This window comes from Crocodylus porosus, unplaced genomic scaffold, assembly GCF_001723895.1.
Source record: "Crocodylus porosus isolate Cpor-Errol unplaced genomic scaffold, CroPor_comp1, whole genome shotgun sequence".
Lineage (NCBI taxonomy): Eukaryota > Metazoa > Chordata > Crocodylia > Crocodylidae > Crocodylus > Crocodylus porosus.
The window spans coordinates 54,215,737-54,233,822 of record NW_017728947.1 but is presented as its reverse complement, the minus strand read 5'-3'; the positions used below and the strand labels follow the sequence as shown (position 1 = coordinate 54,233,822).

Genomic DNA, 18,086 nt, shown 5'->3' with positions numbered 1-18,086 from the left:
ATGGACTGCAAACTTTAAATTTAAAGAAAAGCATGAAGCCCAACCTAAATATCCCATCACCAGGTGAGAACAGCGGGGCACCCTTCCTTTTCCTGGAAGACCTGGCCCTGTAGTGGGTGTTGGGGTTTTTGCTTGCGGTGTTGTATTAAAAAGCTAAAGACTTGTCTGTACTGCAGAGCTGCTGCCACTGATGGACAGCATAGGTATTGGTGTGTTGGCACAGTCCCCTGGTAAGGACTTGGCATATACTGACAAAAGGGATTTTTTCTGCCAATGTAGTTACCTCAACTCCAAGCAACATCAGCTGGGGCTATCCCAGTTTTGGCAGGAGAGAAGTGTTGCCAGCACCATGCCGTCACAGTGCCTACACATCCCTCCAGTTCTGGTGGCTCTGTGCAGCTCACCAGTTGTTAAAGGAGACTGCTCAACCTGGCAAAAAGACATCTGGTGTCTACATGGACTTCGTCACCCAGTGGTAGAAGCTGCCTTTTGCCTGAGAGAGGTGGTATAACTTCAAGCAGACATAGGAGCTTCTGCTGCTTCAGGGAAGCTCTGAGTGTAGATCCGCTCACAGTTTGGCCATCAAACTCTAGCGTAGGCTAGGTTGAAGCCAACAAAAACCCTCTTGTATCGTATTTGCATCTGTATCAGGAGTGTTGCTAGCAGTTACCCTAGCCACTGGGTATGATCTTTGTGCATTCCTAATCCACAGATCTATACTGCCAAAATCTTGTAGTGTAGACTAGGCCTAAGAAATACTCTTGCTAGCAGCAGTGCTGAGAAATTGTACTTATTACTTGGGTGCGTGAAAGAGACACACAGGCGTGTGTTACAAGGCCACCCCTGAGGTCTCATCAAGACTTCATTTTGCTGCTGAAAAGAGCTGTATTTTTTTTTTGTTTTGTTTTGTATGTTGTGGGAACTAACGGCTCCCATGGTGTAAAACAGTGAAGATGAGGTACTTGCAACAGAACTAGCTGAGATCTGTGTGAGGGAGGGCTACGCTGCTGACCTCTGAGTTCACCTCATAGTTGTTGTTTTTTTACCTCCGGAGTAAAAAACATTAGCTATCCTGAAGTAAATATGCAACCTTTTTATTTAAGCCCAGGTAGCTGAGCTGCGGGCACCACTGAAAGTATTTTGCTCTGTTACGCAGGGTGCAGAGCTGTAACACGCGATGCCAGTTGTGCTTTCTGTTCCTCTCTTCCCCTCCAGCAGTGAGTGGCCTGTTCTGAGCCAGTGGTTCTTTGGCTCTGTGCTTTCGAGGAAGCTGGTCTGATTTGCTGCTGACACTTGTGCACAGCTACTGCGCAAATAATGCTCACTGAGGCATTCAAGGGGAAGGATTGCTCTAATTTTTTGCTGCAGGGGGGCTGCTGTTCATCTGCTCTGAAATGTGGAATAAAGAGCAATGCTAGGTCATTGGATCCTTGAAGGGGCTGCCGATGTGTATTACTTTTACAAACAAAGTTCTTTGGAGGGGGAAGAATGATGCAGGCTCTAAGGCAGCCCTTTCTCACTTAGCCATTTCCCTGCCTCCTCTCTACTAGGATGATTAAATTGAAAGCAGAAACAATTAAATTTTATTGCTCTTTGTATCTCTCCTTTGATGGATGGCTGTTTTAATATTGATTGCCAGTGGTAAAAGAATTAAGAGTGAGGCACTTGCAACAAGATGTCCCTTTCACCATGCAAAAAGCCTCTCCCTTGGGTCCCTGAACTGTTTGAATCACAATGAAGAATGCCCTGGCTGTGCCTGTTGGTAAAGTAAAAGAGGTGAAGTCCAGTTATTCTTAGATACATAATATTTTCCCCTCGGACTTCGATTCAGGGAAAACTACTCTGGCTTGCTGGTCTGTAGAGCAATAGGAAATTTGCCCTGTACTGCTTCACGGGGAAGACGGCACTAACCTGAAATGCAGTTAAAGAGGCAGAATATAAATCCAGTCAAGTCTATGCTGCTGTTCAGCAGGGTCATTTGACCTCAGTGGGCTTCACTTCTGCAAGAGGTCCTGCAGCCTCCCAAGAATTTGCCTGGAGTCCTGATTTTCCTTAGAACCTGGGGGCAGACCTGAAACTTCAATAATGCTCTCTTTCTTCTTCTGCCCCTAGTTTCTCTTCTGGTCTCCACTGCAGTTCCCTGTCATGCTTCCAGTAGCTTGTTTATACCTCTTCAGCATTTCTCTCATCCAGATGTTTTCTGCTATGGGGACTTACATTCTGAAACTGTGTTTCTTTGATCTTGTGCTGTGGCTGTAAAGGTTGTAGCTGGGGCTGGAAGCCAAATGTTGATCAAAGGGGGACTGGCACTAGAGAGCAGGCAGAGGGAGAGCACAGGTGGTGAGCAAGAGGTCGTTGAAGCAGGTGCCTCAGCAGGTCTGTAAAGCAAGTTCACTCCTGCATGTTGCTGTATATATTGCAGTTTTGACTCTAGGTAAAATTCTCAAGGTATTGAAGCAAGTAATTTCTGAGAGATTAGTAAGTACAATGTTACATCAAACCTCACACCCCCAAGTGTTTCAGTAGCACTGTTCCTGGAGAGGGCAGTGTGTGGAAGTCTTGGCACAGGGCTTGTGAGGATTTCATGCTTTTGGCTGTGATCTTGCTGTTGGTTGCTGATCAGGTCTTCATCCTTCTCAACAGCATTTCAGTTGGAAATGGTCTGTACAAGGCTCCTTTTCTTACACAGCCAGATTTCTCTTTCATAAGTGAATTGCATGGTTTCCTAATGTAAACCAGCGGGAGGAGGTTGGGTCGTTTTAACCTTCAGCTGTCTTGTCTTGAGCTGCCCATCACTGCTGCACCTCCTAGAGATGGCCTTAGCTTTCAGTCACTGGGTAGTGTGGATGTTTTGCATTAGAACTGAAATAAATCAACTGTCAAGGGAACATGCATTATAGAAACACGTTTTAAGAACTTAGCGTAGGCTCTATAATTGGCAGTTTTCCCGCATCCCTAGAGGGTGAGTGGGTGTTTTAAGTGCACGTGCAAGTACGATACATGCTTTGTGGTTTGTGGCTGCCCAATTCTACAGATTACCATGCGATTGTTTCTTTTGTTTAACTCTAATGTTCCACCACCTCTGCTACTTTTGGTGCTTTGTGTAGTTCGATAGATGCAGGAGGCAAATAGCTGCTTGAGATCAGTACTGCAGGATGTTTAGAGCAGCCAGCAGCCTGGACATGGGGATATTTTGGCAGAACGTGTGGGATAACCTTCCTCAGGGTCCACAAAGAAAGCATTTTAATCTTATGGGTATGAGCCTGGTGGAAAGAACCTGGGGACTTGGGCTGTTGAGGGGAAAGGAGGAGTTTGGAGGCGGCAGCCAGGAGCTATGGCAGCCATGAGCCATGGCAACTAAAACTGGGTTATCGTCTATGCTGAAAAGTTCAAATGTGTAAAATTTCCAACCTCAATTACAGCCCCAGTGACTCATAGATGCTAAACTGGTTTAAATGTTCATGTTTTTTCCAAAGCCGTTTTTCCTCCTCTTTGTAGTCCATGACCAAAGCCAGCATTCCTCATCCTGTGGGTCACCACCCAGAAGTGGGTCACAAGAATATATGAAAGGGTTGCCAACAAACTTGAAAAGTGGATTCTCCTTTAAAGGAGAAAAACGTAGGAAACTGTGGCTTTTCTCTTGTAGGCTGGCAGAGATCGATCTTGCAAGGGGTTGCTTGGGGTCCTCCATGCCCCCCCCACACACCTGGGGTATGTGGGGTGGGGAGGATCCACACACCCACTGGGGGGCTGGAACCTGAGGACAGGGGGCAGTGGGTCAGGAGTGAAGGGGAATGGGTCAAGACTGGCCATTGATGTTTAAAAATAGGTCCTAGTACAAAAGAGGTCCAAAACCACTGACCTAAGCAATCCTCAGCCTGTTGTAAACGTCTAACCCCTGAAGAAATTTCCGCCTTCATATTGTGGAGCCCTGCTAATAGGTCACTGGAGCTTTTGTTCTTACTTATTTGCTGCTGCTCGCAGTGTGACCCCAGTCCCCCTGCTGCTGTATTGGTGGGTAGGCTTATAGTTTCCATAGTTAGTGGGGTCAGAAGGGACCTGTGCAGATGGAGTCCAACCCCCTACCATGGCAGGGAAGAGTACTGGGGTCAAACGACCCCAGCAAGGTGTTCATCTAGCCTCCTCTTAAAGACCCCCAGGGTAGGAGCCAGCACCACTTCTCTTGGAACTTGGTTCCAGATCCTAACCGCCCTGACAGTGAATTGGGCGCCTCCTGATGTCTAGCCTGAATCTACCCTCTGCCAGCTTGTGACCGTTATTCCTAGTCACTCCTGGTAGTGCTCGGGGGAACAGGGACTTCCCCAATGCCTGTTGGTCCCCTCTGACTAGTTTGTAAACAGCCACTAGATTCCCCCTCGGCCTTCTCTTGTGGAGGCTGAACAGGTTCAGGTCCCGTAGCCTCTCCTCGTAGGGCCTGCCCTGCTGCCCCCTGATCATGCAAGTGGCCCTCCTCTGGACCCTCTCCATGTTGTCCACATCCCTCTTGAAGTGCGGCGCCCAGAACTGGATGCAGTACTCCAGCTGTGGCCTGACCAGTGCCGCATAGAGGGGGAGGATCACCTCCTTGGACCTGCTTGAGATGCATCTGTGGATGCATGACAAGGTGCGGTTGGCCTTCCTGATCGCATCCCCACACTGTCAGTCCATGTTCACCTTGGCATCAATGATGACTCCAAGATCCTTTTCTGCCTCTGCACTGATGAGAAGGGAGTTCCCCAGCCGTAGGTATGGTGCTAGTTCTTCCTCCCCAGGTGCAGCACCTTGCACTTGTCAGTGTTGAAACCCATCCTGTTCTCATCCGCCCACCCCTGTAACCTGTTCAGGTCCGATTTGTAGCCTATTCCTCCCTTCTAGTATACCCACATCCCCCCACATCTTAGCGTCATGTGCGAATTTGAACAGGGTGCTATTTACCCCCTCGTCCAAGTCGCTGGTGAAGATGTTGAACAGTGCGGGCCTGAGGTCTGAGCCCTTGGGGACCCCACTGCCCACATCCCTCCAGGTCCACCACCACTCTCTGGGTGCGGCCCTCCAGCCAGTTAGTGACCCATTTGACTGTGGGTGTTGACGCCACAGTCCCCTATTTTTTTAATGTGAATGGGGTGAGAGACTGTGTCGAAGGCCTTCCTAAAGTCCGGAAAGACTACGTCCACCGCTACCCCTGCGTTTAAGGATTTTGTGACCTGGTCATAGAAGGCCACCAGGTTGGTCTGACAGGACCTGCCTCTAATGAACCCATGTTGGTTGCCTCTAAGCATAATCTCCCTGCTGGCTCCTCGTGGACATGTGTCAGGATAAATAATTCTCTCAAAGACTTGCCCAGGATTGAGGTAAGACCAACTGGCCTATAGTTTTCTGGGTCCTCCTTCCTCCCTTTTTTGAAAATGGGAACCACGTTGGCCCTTTTCCAGTCCTCTGGCATCACACCAGAATAGCATGAGTGCTTGTAAAGCCGTGCCAGGTGTCCCACAATGTCCCACAATGACCTTTGCTAATTCCCTTAGCACTCTGGGGTGGAGATTGTCAGGATCAGCTGATTTAAATATTTCCAGTCCCTCCAGAAGTTTAGTGACTTTGGGAGCCTTACTGCCCTAGGTCACACAATATTCATGTTTGACAGCCTATAATTTTCAGTTCATCAGTTTAGTAACTTTTAAAATACAGTTAATCCTTTTGTTTTGTGTTGGGCTTCTTATTGCATAATTAGTTTTCCCCTAATATATTCTGATCTTGCTCAAGCATACATCTTAACTGTTGTGTCTAGGGTGGGTGGAGTGTTTTCTGCACCAGCAACAGGACAGATTCTTGAGCAAGTTCTGGCCCCTTGTCTAGAGCTGTCTGTACACAGGCTTAAAGCACTCTCCTAATAGGGGCAATAACAATCTTGATGGTGAGGTAGAAAAGGGAAACAGCTCTCCATTTGCCTGCACTTTCCAGGAGCACCCAGATCCTTTCACTTTGGGGGATTCCTTCACTTTGAGAGAAAACAGTTTCCCTGTTGCATAAGGCCCAACACTTGCATGTCACAAAGTAGCCCTACACTCTGTGAGTGTCATTCCAGTCCCCTTCCTCTGCCATGATCTGCTGCTTTGCTTTCGGCTGCCTGCCCTATCTGCAGCTGTGCTTCCTGCCCCCTCCTTGATCTTCCGTTTGCCACCCACACAGGCCGCCTCTGCCACTTGCATTTTGCTTGCTGCATGGTGGCCACCCCATCTCACCAAATGCTTCCTTCTTCTATCTTAGTTATCTGAGGGGAAAAGTAAGCAACTTCTGGTACTCTTGCTTTGCCTAAATTGGGGGAGGCAGGAGAGTGCCACAGTGTGGCACTGCAACTCCTGAGAGATGAGGACAGAAGCCAAGACAGCCTTATGAGCCAGGCGCTATGGAAGTGACTGATCTGAAGCTGATGGAGCTGTTTGCTCTTCTCATTTACTCCTGCAGCAATGTTCAAGGAAGACTGTATTTGAAAAAAGAGGAGCCAGGCTTTTGTTTGATGTCCAAATGGAGTTTTCTCTCTTCCCTGCGGCATCTGTTAATAGCCAAGATTGCAGGGGCAGGGAAGAACTTGACCCATGAACTCTGTCTCTGATCATTTATCCCACAAGATGCAACAAAGCAGAATTGATTAATAGCTTTGGAAAGAAATTACATAATTGACTTTTTAATCTTAGCAAACCTTTTGGGGAGGTGGGTGGCCAATGCAGGGAGGAAGGGAAGAAAGAAGGAAACAGACTTCTGCATAAATCTGCTTTTAATTAGCTTGCTGACGGAGAGGGGCAAGGACTTTGGGGCTAAGTACAGATAGTCAAAAAGCCCAAGGCTGAATCAGTTCAGTCTTCACAGGTTAGTTTAAGCTGCATAAATTGAACCAATAAGCAAGTGAACAGACATTCGCTTTTGATTCCAGAAATGCAGCCACATGCCTGCAGTGGCTCAGACCAGAGGCTGAGGGTACTAAAGCATGCCACCCTAGACCAGAGGCTGAGGGTACTAAAGCATGCCACCCTACTTGGCTGGAGCAGACAGCTTGGGCTAAGGCTAGCCTGCCCACCCTGTGAGGGATGTTTGCAGGGGGAGGGGTACAAAGTATCCTGGGATGCTGGGGAACTGTGAGTTAACTTTAATCTGGAGGGGATCTGGGACACAAGTTTAATAAACCTATTTAACTTAAATCAGTTAAGTCTAATACATCTATCCAGTTTTGGCCACTTTGAATGGAGTTTAAGTCTGTTCTGTTAGTGGTTTAAACCAGTTTCCAATCACTTATATCAGTTTGTGTGTTATTTATGTCCCTAGCCAGTAGGATTTGGAAAAGAACAAGGAGTGGAGCTGGAAGGAGGGGAGGAAGAAGAAACTAGATGTGCATCTGAGAAAAAGGCAAATTGCTGTTGACTCAGATACTGTACGTAAATGTGCTATTGACATCTGATTCCTTTCCATTCTTCTAAATTTAGCTTGGGAAATGTTTGTGTTTTCCCTTTACCAGAGCTGCTTGTTATTTCTTCTTAGGGGGTCTCATGCTAGCCACTCCCAGCACACACAGAGCACATTCACGTGCCCTCCCGTATGCTGCCTGAAACCTCTCCAAGGAGCCATTCACACTGACACCTCAGCTATTCCAAGCAGTCTTCCTGTTGCAGAGGGGTAGAACTTTCTCCATGACCCTTTGAAGCAGCTGTGATGGTGACAGATGGATTTCCTTCCTCTTTGTATCAGAAACCAGTACATCCCTGCACATGGGCTTCCTTTAGGAAAAAAAAATTGGCACTTTTATAGTGCCTTTCATTGGGAAACATACAAGTGCTTCACTAAGAAACAAAAGATTCATGGAAGATTCTCAGGTCAATCACTGAATTATTTTTAAAAGTACCGTTTTGTATTTGCAGAGTGCTCTCGAGGGCTACGTTTTCAGGTTAAGGATAATACCATAACCTAGAAATAAAACCTTTAAATATTATTGTCAAGAGTTTCTGCAGGGCCTTTGTGAAGAAAACGATACCTAATTCTGACTACCTGGAAACACCACTTGTGCAGCAGTAAGTCTGCCACTAAGTAGTGTACAGTCCCATAAATATCAGTGAAATCAAACCAGAGTTCAGTTTGAGAGCAAAAGGTGCTGTAATTGTCTAAGCAAGCTGCTTTGGTAATCCTGAGAAGCTGGATGCTGCTTCTGAAATAGTTACCAGTAAATTAGTGAACAAGTTGACCATCTAGACTGTCATTAGACACCAGAATCAGCACTCCACTGGGTAGAAATGCAGGCATCTTTCAGAAGCATTGTTTGTTGTGTGTTTTCTGTGTTTACAGCTTCTCATTGGGTCACTACTAGAAGGGTTTCCTTCCAGTGTTCATGCACTGCAGACCAGTTTGACCAAAACCTCATAAGGCCATCAGAAAAGCACTGGTCTGTTCTACTTGTGCCAATCCAGCTCTGAATTTTGTGGGAAAGATGTAAAAATATCAAACCTATTGCCCTGTTCCTCCTTCAAATACTAAAGTAAAATCCATCTTGGCAAAAACTGAATGTGTGTGTATGTCAGATCAAAGATGGCCATGCAGTCTGATCTGTATTAGAATAAAAATACCAGACTGGAAGGACAAGTAATCTGACATTATATTGACCATTCTTATGTTCTCTTTATTAGTCTGGGCAATGCGATTTTGTATAATTCTTTGTTCTTGTGCTGGAACAATGACACCTTGGCACAGAGGTGTGTGTTTCTGTGCTGTCACATGGTACGGCATTGTGTGAGGGTGCTGAAATATCATCTAAAGGGTTTACCCTTGTGGAGTATGAGAAGGGAAAGAGCTTACCCAGCTTGTAGCATGGAAGTGGGGCCAGCACAGCATGCTAAGGACAAAATGCCCAACTTCCTGTGAAGCCAGGGGGGTTCTTCCATTGCGCCTCTTGTTTTCTGACTGGTCAGTGACCTGGACTCTTGCTCAAAACTGAAGCCTTTTCTATCCTTGACTACTGTGAAAGGTAGGAATGGAAGATTGCTTAAAGCTTGTCTATGCGGCTTCTGTGCAGAGCTAAGGAACACCCCTCAAAGTGTGCTCTGCCTGTTCACTCCTGCTCAGTGTGTACCAGACCCTGCAGTGAGGCAGAGTAGCTGTCTTGGATTAGTCAAGCACGTGCCCAGCCTCTGCTCTCAGGTGTGCTTGCCAGCACGTGCTCAGGGATGTGCCAAGGTCGTCCGGTTTCTGGGAATTGGCATGTCTGGAGCAGAAGTAAGTGGGTGGCCTGTGCTTCACAGTGGTGATCCCGGGCTTATCATGAAAGCAGCGTGGACAATTCTTTACTGTCCCAATAGGGCTAGGTCTTAGTCACTGGGTTATTTTAGGCAAGGTGGTTGAGCTGGAATGGCAGTTGCTGGCAAGATGGTGTTGGTGGAAATCTGGTTAAAGTCTGCACAGAGAATAGGCACAGTTCTTTCCTTCCCCCCACCCCCCCCAAGCTCTCCCTCATCTAACCCCTCTTTCTTCACGCCCTACTTTGTCCACTTAAGTAGACATCCTGGTTTGGTGGCCAGAGTGTAGGGCCATTTTCATAGCCGTTGGTGAGGGTGCAGGAGAGGGACAGAATCATGGCAATGTTGTAAAGACTTTTTTTTTCTAATGAATCTTTCTGTTTAGCTTGTGACTGGTAGGATACCCAGGGCTCACAGTTGAGAGTGACTATATTTATGGCATTAGCATCCATCCCAGATAGCTGAAATTCAACCCACGAGGGTAGAAGGTGGAGCAGTGATTCTGAGCTGCTTTTTCACTCTTCTGCCAAGGATAGGAGAGTAACTCTTGCTTTGGTACCCACAGCCAGTTATGTCGATCTCATTTTGTTCTTCTGTTATCTCTGTCTAGGTGCGTTGTTGTGCTATTCAACCCTAGGAAAAACAAGCAGCACCATATTCTAAACAGCTCCAGGTGAGTGCAACTCAAACAGCTGCCCTGGTGTTACAGGGTGAGGTAACAGTCAGGTCCTCTTTTTATGGCTCTAACATAATCATAAGAATTGTAGGAGGCAGGAACCCTGCTCCCAGCTACTTCAGTCCAAAATTCTACCAGCAACAATTATCATGGGGAGAAACTGCAAACTAATTTAACTCTAGCTCCTCTGCTCATGAGTTCTTGTAGGGAAAGCTGTAGCAATGCCAGTTAGGCAAGAGCTCAGGAGGAACTTCTCTAAGGAATGGCATGGAGGCTGTTTTACTCTAACTCTGTGAGGCTTGCATAAATTTTTTTTCACCTGAGGCTTCAACCCTCCAGCTGTCAGGTAAAAAGACCTGTGTTCAGTGGCAAGTCCAGGCCTGCAGGACCCTTTCTGTGCTGCTAACACAAGGCTAGATTTTTGGATTGCAGGGAATCCCCACTGCAAGTGTTCAGTCCCTGAAAACAGAACTGCCATGCCGGGTCATTACATGCAACTCGGGCCTCCTTCCAGCTCATCCTGTTCCGCTCCCCAGTCATGGCAGGTTGCAGTGAAATCAAGTACTGGCACCATTTCATAGCATCCCATTCTCTCTCTCTCTTTCTTCATATTTTTTTAGGAAAACAATTACAGCTCTCGCTTTCTCCCCTGATGGAAAGTATCTGGTTACTGGAGAGGTAAGTGCTGGAAACTGTTTAAGAGGGAAGAGGTGCATCTTTCTTGTCTATACCGTTTTAGATTGGGGTGGAAGAAGTTTAGTTACTATAGATTGGGGGATGGGAACTATGGAGAAGACCTGGGTTTTGTTTAGTCTGCATGCCTTTTCACATGGTTTTTACTCCTAGAAAAGCTATAGAGGGAACCTCTGCACTGCTTTAGATAGGGAAATACAGTTCTGGCATTCTGTCAGTTATCTTTAGCATGACCCTGAGTTGCTACTAAATGCCTGCAGAAAGTGTTTTTTTCAGGTGTTCTGTCTTTCCATCTTGGTAGTAAAACTCCTGGGATGGTATCCTTGTGCTAAAGGTAGTGTGGAGATTAGGTAAGGACACTGACTCCACCTGCTAACATTACAGAAGGAGGAAAGGAAGGGACTGTGAATTCCTAGCTGCTGGATTGAATTTAGGGTCTTATCCCTCAGGAAATGATCCAAGACAGTAACAATGTCATGGAAAAAGTGAAAAGCCTGTGTGGAATGGAGCTTTTGGATTAGTGACAGAGATGCTGGTGTCTGTGGCTTTGGCACTGTACACTTTGCTGCTGGTGACATCTTTTGCCTTTCAAATGTCTAGGAGGCAAGCATTGCAGGTCTGGTCTGAATTAGAAGTCTAAGAAATGTATAATGTACGTGGCTGGAGTTTGGAAGTGTTGGATCTTAGAAACCCACAAAAATGTTGATTGTCTCCTTTTTGGTCACACTGGGTTTGCTGTTGTGTGTCATTAACGCTTGGTGTCACTGGACTCCATGCCTATGTAACTGACTTACTATATGTGTTACAGGTCCCTTTTGGGCCCCAACAGCAGAAGAGAGAAGTATATTACAACCCCAAGCTACAAAGCTTGAGTGCAGGCTATGGAGTTAATTGTTTTAGGCCTGGAAGCCCCTGCTTCAGTTACCAAGATGTTGGCTCTTACTAACTGGAAATCTTCCTAGATAAGGCTATAATGCTCATTTCTTTTATAGATCAAGTACAGAGGGTGACCTATGCTTTATCTTCTATAGCAGGTTACAGTTGCTCAGCACAGACGGTTAAAAATCATCCATCAAAACTATTTTTAACAACTCATTTTTGAACCCAAACATGGTTTTCATTTGGTTGAAAATTTAGAATTTTGCTATAAACACTTAAAGCCAAATATTTTATTTTCAAAAAGCTAAATTTGACCTTGATGGTTTTTGAATGACACTTTTTTTTCTCCTTGCTTGAGGTATGGAGTGAAGGTTTAAAAATGCTCATGTGCATGTGCTTTGGTCATTTCCCCAGTGATGCAAAACAAAGTGTTTCAATTTGAAACTTTGCTGAGAAATTGAATGTGGAAAATTTGGAACATGGTGAAACATTTTTCCTCCTTCCTCCATTTCCCTTTGCTCAAAATTTTTGAAAAAAAAATATTTTAACCAGCTCAGCAGCCATTTGGGTCTGTGTCCTCCTAGAGGCCTTTATTTTGAGCATTTATCTTGTCTTATAGTGTCCCCTGCTGGAGGTAGCACTTGTTCTTGGCTTAGTTCTGCCTCCTGAAGTATTGCAGTTAGAATAGCTTGGTAATTGCTGACCCAGAGGCATTCAGCTTATGCTGTCTGATTTCTAGCAAGCTCAGGTCTATTGGCTCTGTCTAGTAATACCTCAAGCTGATGCATGACTAGATTTTCTGGAGTCAAAATGTAGAAGCTGCCCCTCAGGCCACCATACCTGATAACTCTAGTCTGCAGATCTCAAATATAAAAGAAAATGGAGGTTTTCCCCAGAAGAATAAGTTTCTTGTCTGTAGGGAGCTGATGGAGCTTAATGTTGGTGAATATTACACTATTTAATGTGCGTTCAATTTGGTAAGGTCTCAAAGGGGGGGATGGAAATCTAAAAGTTGCATGTGTTAAAGGAATATAAATGCTTTGAAGAGTAGCTGTATTGAGTCTGTTCTGTCATTAAGTGTAACTGTGTCATGTTAGCAGAGAAAACTGAGCTGACCATGTTAAAATGTGACTGCTGTGGTTTTTCAGGCCATGTGACTATATTGGTAAAGCTGTGAAACAGCAGGACAATTAAACATGCTCGGTTCTGGGTTCCAGGCTTCAAGTTTTTTTGCAAGCAAATGTATTACTCCTACACACAGTCAAGTGACTTGCTTTAACCCAGACCAGAAAAGATGCATTTTGCCTTGTTGCCATGGAGATGTTATCTTGCAGGGCTACCTATTGACAGGCTTCCATGTGAAATCATGAGGAAGATGCTTAGTAGGGTTTTCTTGTCAGGCACGCATTTGGCAAGCATTTCTACCTATCCACTATTTTATTTCATATATGCTCTTCATATATATACACATTCTCGCAGACATAATGCTGGCAAACATCCCTGGAGATCATAGCCTTCTGCTGCTTCACAGATCAAATATTCTAAAATAAGGGGTGCACTCTCTCCCGCTCTACTTTCTGCCCATGTGTCTGAAACCCTAACTATGAGTGACAGCCTCTGAGTGTGAGAAGATGGCTAATGTCCCATAGTCCTTTCTGAGAGTGTGAGAGACTGTCAATTGTGGCATCAAGTTTTTGAGGTGTGGAGACCTGGTTTAAGACCCCCTAAATGCTACCCTTGTGTTAATGATTTCCATTCTCAAGAACAGAGATGGGTGAAAATTTTGGTACATTTTCTTCTAATTTTTTTAAGGGTGTTATTTATTAGCTGCTTGGATACTGGCTGAAAGGGCAAAGATAAAATTAGCTAATTCATTATAATTGTGGTCTCAGTTGTAATGCCAATAGAAGGTCTAGGGGTTGAGCTCTTTCCTCATCCTGGTTTGATAAACTGTGGCTGTTGTGTAATCTTATGAGTTAGGTTTATTGCCTTCTGTGTCCCATTCTTCCCTCCAGAGTGGACATATGCCAGCTGTTCGCGTGTGGGATGTGGCCGAACGAACCCAGGTGGCTGAGCTCCAAGAACACAAGTATGGTGTGGCCTGCGTCTCTTTCTCGCCTAGCTCCAAGTACATTGTCTCAGTGGGTTATCAGCATGACATGATCGTCAATGTGTGGTCATGGAAGGTAAGCGTACAGGAAGGTTGGTTTAATGTCATGGAAAAGCATGCGTACACACAGAGGAGAGAGAGGGACTATCAGTAAGTCTGATTATGGCGTTTAAGTCTATTGTCTTTGACATTCATAGAATCAGACAAGCTAGAGATGGAAGAGGCCTATTTAGTTGTTTAGTTTATCCCTAGGGTTGTTCCTTACAATTTACAAGATGGATGATATCTTGCTGTGGAGTCAGAGGGGTCTGGGCTGCAAGACTGTTAGTGTCTTGTGTTTTTTATAGCGCCTGGTTAAACTAATTTATCTGGGGGAAGGTGATGATGGGGGAAGGGAATGGGTTACAAGCTAGAAATCTCTCTCTTGCTCTGTCTCTTTTTGGTGAGTCCCTGTTATGGACATTCATGAATCATTTTGCTTTTGTTCTGTTTGGAATGGGAATATTATAAACCCTTTCTTTGATGCAAGGAAGAGGAATGAGAAGCACTTAAAAAGGACGGTCAGTACAGCTGTATGGAGGAGGTAATCAGGTATAACTGGCACAGGGACCAGATATGTACTGAGTGGGGGCAGTGCTAGACCAGAATACAGGCTGTGCTTTATTTTATTCTCTTTTAGATTGTATATGCAAATTGACGACATTGTATAAGTGTTTTATAATGGCAATAAACATATTGAGCCTGGGGCCCTTTGTGATATTAAGAGAACCAGATGATCATGTTTCCACTAGTTTGAGTTGGTTCCTTCCCTCTACTTCTGTCTTTACCTCTGGCAGTAACCAGCCCTCTCTAGGAGAGATGTGGGTTTTTTAAATCTTAATATGACTGTTAATTTTGTTATGCAGCTGCAGGTCTACATTCCCTTTGGTATGCTGTTAACTACTTCCTCAGCTCCCTCAGGCTACAGTTCAGATTCTCTTCATGTGTCATCTCCATTGTTAGCTAATATTTCTGACTCTGCTTTCTGAACCTGCCCAGTTCTTGTCTGAGTCTCTCTCTGAAGTTTAAAACAGCAGAGTCCTTATGTCCATTGAAAATCCAGTGTGTAATCTTTCAGTTCTTCTATATAAGACAACTGAAGATAATGATTGAAAGATGAATGTATCATAGAGTAAAGTTATTGCTTACTTAGTATGAAAATCTTTGTGCTGCCTTGATGATCCAGGTTTTTGTGTTCTTGTATTGTTTATTTCTTAGTGCTTGCTTGGGGAGTCCCTGTTGAGGTAGACACTACACATACATGGGTTGATAGACTTCCTCTGTGCCAAAGAACTTAATAGACCACTGCAGAAAAATATGGGGAGAGAGGATTATTTTTCTAATTTTCCTGATGGGGAACTTAAGTCAGAGAGCATGACTTCTGCAAAGTCATAGAAGAAATCAGTGGCAGAGCCTGGAATTGGGAACTGGACAGGAGCCCAGAACCTTCCTTTAACCAGAAGGCCATCTTTCCTCTCTCATAGGAGATAGCTGCTGTAATATCCCCTTTTCCAGTTTGAGAGGCTGATTTGGAAGTTTGGTCCTGATGAAACAAGTCTGTGGTACTTTCTGGTTCTCACAAGGGGAAAGCCCATAGCAGTTGTGTGATTGTTGATGACTGGGAGGGAGGGCTCTAAAAGCATTCCCTGTCTTCTCATTTGGGGAAGAGCTGTCTTAAAGCCCACTGCATCTGGACCGGAGACTGCCTCTGTGCTGCTGGTGCCACAGCCTTATCTTGCTCCCCTGACTCCGCAGGTCTCTCAGCAACTTGGGACAGACATGCAGCAGGCCTCTTGGAGAGCTACAGCTTCTGAGTTGGACACTGCATTGGAGGGATGGCTTGTGAGAGGGGAGGGAAGGAGGAAAAATGAGGATATGAATTGTTGATCCAAGTGAGCATTTTAATATCTCCAGTTGTTGCATTATTGGGTAATTGAATACTGCAGAAAAAGGCCCAGCCTTAAAACACACTGGCTGCGTCCAGACGAGTGTGGATGTGCGGTAGGTGGCACCACAGATCTGTCTGCAACACCACACATCACACGTGCAGGTGTTCTCCATGTTGCTACCCTGCAGTGTGGGGGGTGTTTTTTCTGGGAGATCTCGGGGTAAAAAAAAAATCTACGCTAAAAAAAAAAAGCAGGGTGGCACATGTGGTGGCAGCCCCCCTTACACCACCTTGGGTAACTTGCCATGCGCCAGAGGGCATGTGCCATGGTTGTTCCCCAGGGACAAGTAGCGGTCCCCAGGGAAGTAGCTGCTGCTTGTCCCTAGGGAAACAAACATCCGCGCTCATGTGGATGCAGCCACAGAGGAAAGAGACGAGCTTTTAATCCTCTCTTGGATACTAATCAGTGGACAAAAATGTTCAAGCACAAGGGTCAGGGAGAGGCTGCTCCTGCAGCCTGGTCATTCTCCTTGGGAAAAACCCTCTCTTGTGCTTCTTCCCTCCTGTTCCCTTGGGCGTTTGATGTGTGCATGGGAGAACTGCAACAGGCCCAAATGTCTTGCTTCTTCCTCTAGGGCTGAACAGAAGCATCTTCTTTATCTCCTCTGCTCATCTGTAATTTCATTCCACTCCCCACGTGAAGAGATTTATAGTGGTTTCCTGTGGAAAATACATACTACCTGTTCTGGATGTTCTGCCCATTGCTGCTTGGGGGTTGAAAGACCTCCAGCTGGTATTGGCATACTGTGCTTTCATTGTTTAGAAAGGGAAGTATGCTTGTTCTGAGCTCCCTGTGATGATGAAACCAATAGCCAAGGCCCAGGCAGTACTGTTACTGTGGACCCTGGTGGTTGCTGACTCATCTAGTTAAGACAGTGGAGAAGTGGGACTGGTACAAAGGCATGATGAGCTAGTTACTAGAATATGATTAATGGCTGAGGCCAGGCCTGTAGTTGAAATGAACCTCTTCAGTACTTGTATCAAGTAAGATGCTTAAACAAGTTATCTTTTTTTTTTCAGAAAAACATTGTGGTGGCAGCCAACAAGGTTTCAAGCAAGGTGACAGCAGTATCATTCTCAGAGGACTGTAGTTATTTCGTTACAGTTGGTAACCGGCATATCAAGTTCTGGTACTTGGATGACAGCAAAACCTCCAAGGTGAGAACAAGGGATGGGAAAAATGTCAAGGAGAAGCAATGAGTAGGGCATCTTTAGTAACTGGCTCTTTCCAATAGCTTTGAGGGGAGCAGGAGCCCACAGAATGACTCTTTGATTTATCAGTTGAAGTGAATGAGAGTCTTTTGGACCATGGCTCTCAAGCCTTACCCTCCTGTGGGCAGTCATTTAGGGCAGGCTGCACATGGCACCCAAACCGGGGTTTCTTATATTCAACTGCAAAGACACATGTGGCAGTTGAGCATAGTTCTACTATATTCTGACACTCTCTTTTTCAATGGCACTTCCATTTTTGTGTGCGACAATAGCAACATAGTTGTGCTTGCCATACCTGTGCTGTGCCTCTTCCTCTGATTTGGACATCTGTGATTTTGAGGGGTGCTTTTAGAGCATCTGATAGTGGATTTAGCTCCATGGCTTCCTCTGCTACTGTGTTATATCAAATTACTCTGTGTTAGTTTGCTTATCAGTAGCCCAAAGCCAAATTTATTCTAAGGTAACTTCACATTTCATATCATGAATCTTCCATTGATGCATCAGTCAGTACAGTTTGCAGCTTGGTCTCAGTCATCAGGGAAGACCAGCCATTGTTTAACCCCAGCATTGCTTCAAGTGCCTCTTATTGGCTGACGTGTATGCCAGATTGCCAGAAACAGGTACTCTTTCCCTGCGATTTGCTGCTACTGCTGGTCCTAATGCATTCTGGAGCTGCAGCAAGTAGGTCTGGCTAGGTTGATTTAGGAAGAGGGAATTGAGCACTTATGCAGGGGGATGGACATGTATGATCCTTGAGACTGAGATTGCTGCCAACCCTGTCATTCTAGTTATTACAACCTCTTTTGTCAGACTGTCTACAGCAGTCTCTACTGTAGCATGTTATATACTCTCACTAGCAGGCTGTTGTCTTTTGGCAGGTGAATGCCACAGTCCCCTTGCTAGGGCGCTCTGGTTTGCTGGGAGAGCTGAGGAACAACTTCTTCACTGATGTGGCATGTGGAAGGGGTAAAAAAGCTGACAGCACTTTCTGCATCACCTCCTCAGGCCTCCTGTGTGAATTCAATGAAAAACGACTGCTAGACAAGTGGGTGGAGCTGAGGGTAAGTTGTGTCTGCTGTCCTTGCAGATCATACCTGTTGACATGGAGTGGGAGAGACAGGGACATCTGGAGGCTGCCAGCTGCCATTAGCAGTGAGAATTGTTGACTCGTGAGGAGAATTTGGAGACCTTTAACTTGTTCCATGAAAGGGCACGCTTAGAAGGGCAGAGATGGAAATGGAGCCTTCTGTTCCAAAG

General features: G+C 45.5%; 1 protein-coding gene across 2 annotated transcripts in view; it reads left to right on the top strand.

Moving 5' to 3' along the window:
- The window catches only part of MAPKBP1 (mitogen-activated protein kinase binding protein 1), a 130,863-nt gene that overhangs the window by 66,043 nt on the left and 46,734 nt on the right, over positions 1 to 18,086 (top strand). For both annotated transcript variants that reach the window (XM_019551467.1, XM_019551469.1), the window contains exons 4-8: positions 9,883 to 9,945; positions 10,569 to 10,626; positions 13,536 to 13,706; positions 16,638 to 16,775; positions 17,708 to 17,890. In XM_019551467.1, coding sequence (XP_019407012.1) covers positions 9,883 to 9,945; positions 10,569 to 10,626; positions 13,536 to 13,706; positions 16,638 to 16,775; positions 17,708 to 17,890 — 613 coding nt within the window. The remainder of the gene's footprint in view (positions 1 to 9,882; positions 9,946 to 10,568; positions 10,627 to 13,535; positions 13,707 to 16,637; positions 16,776 to 17,707; positions 17,891 to 18,086) is intronic.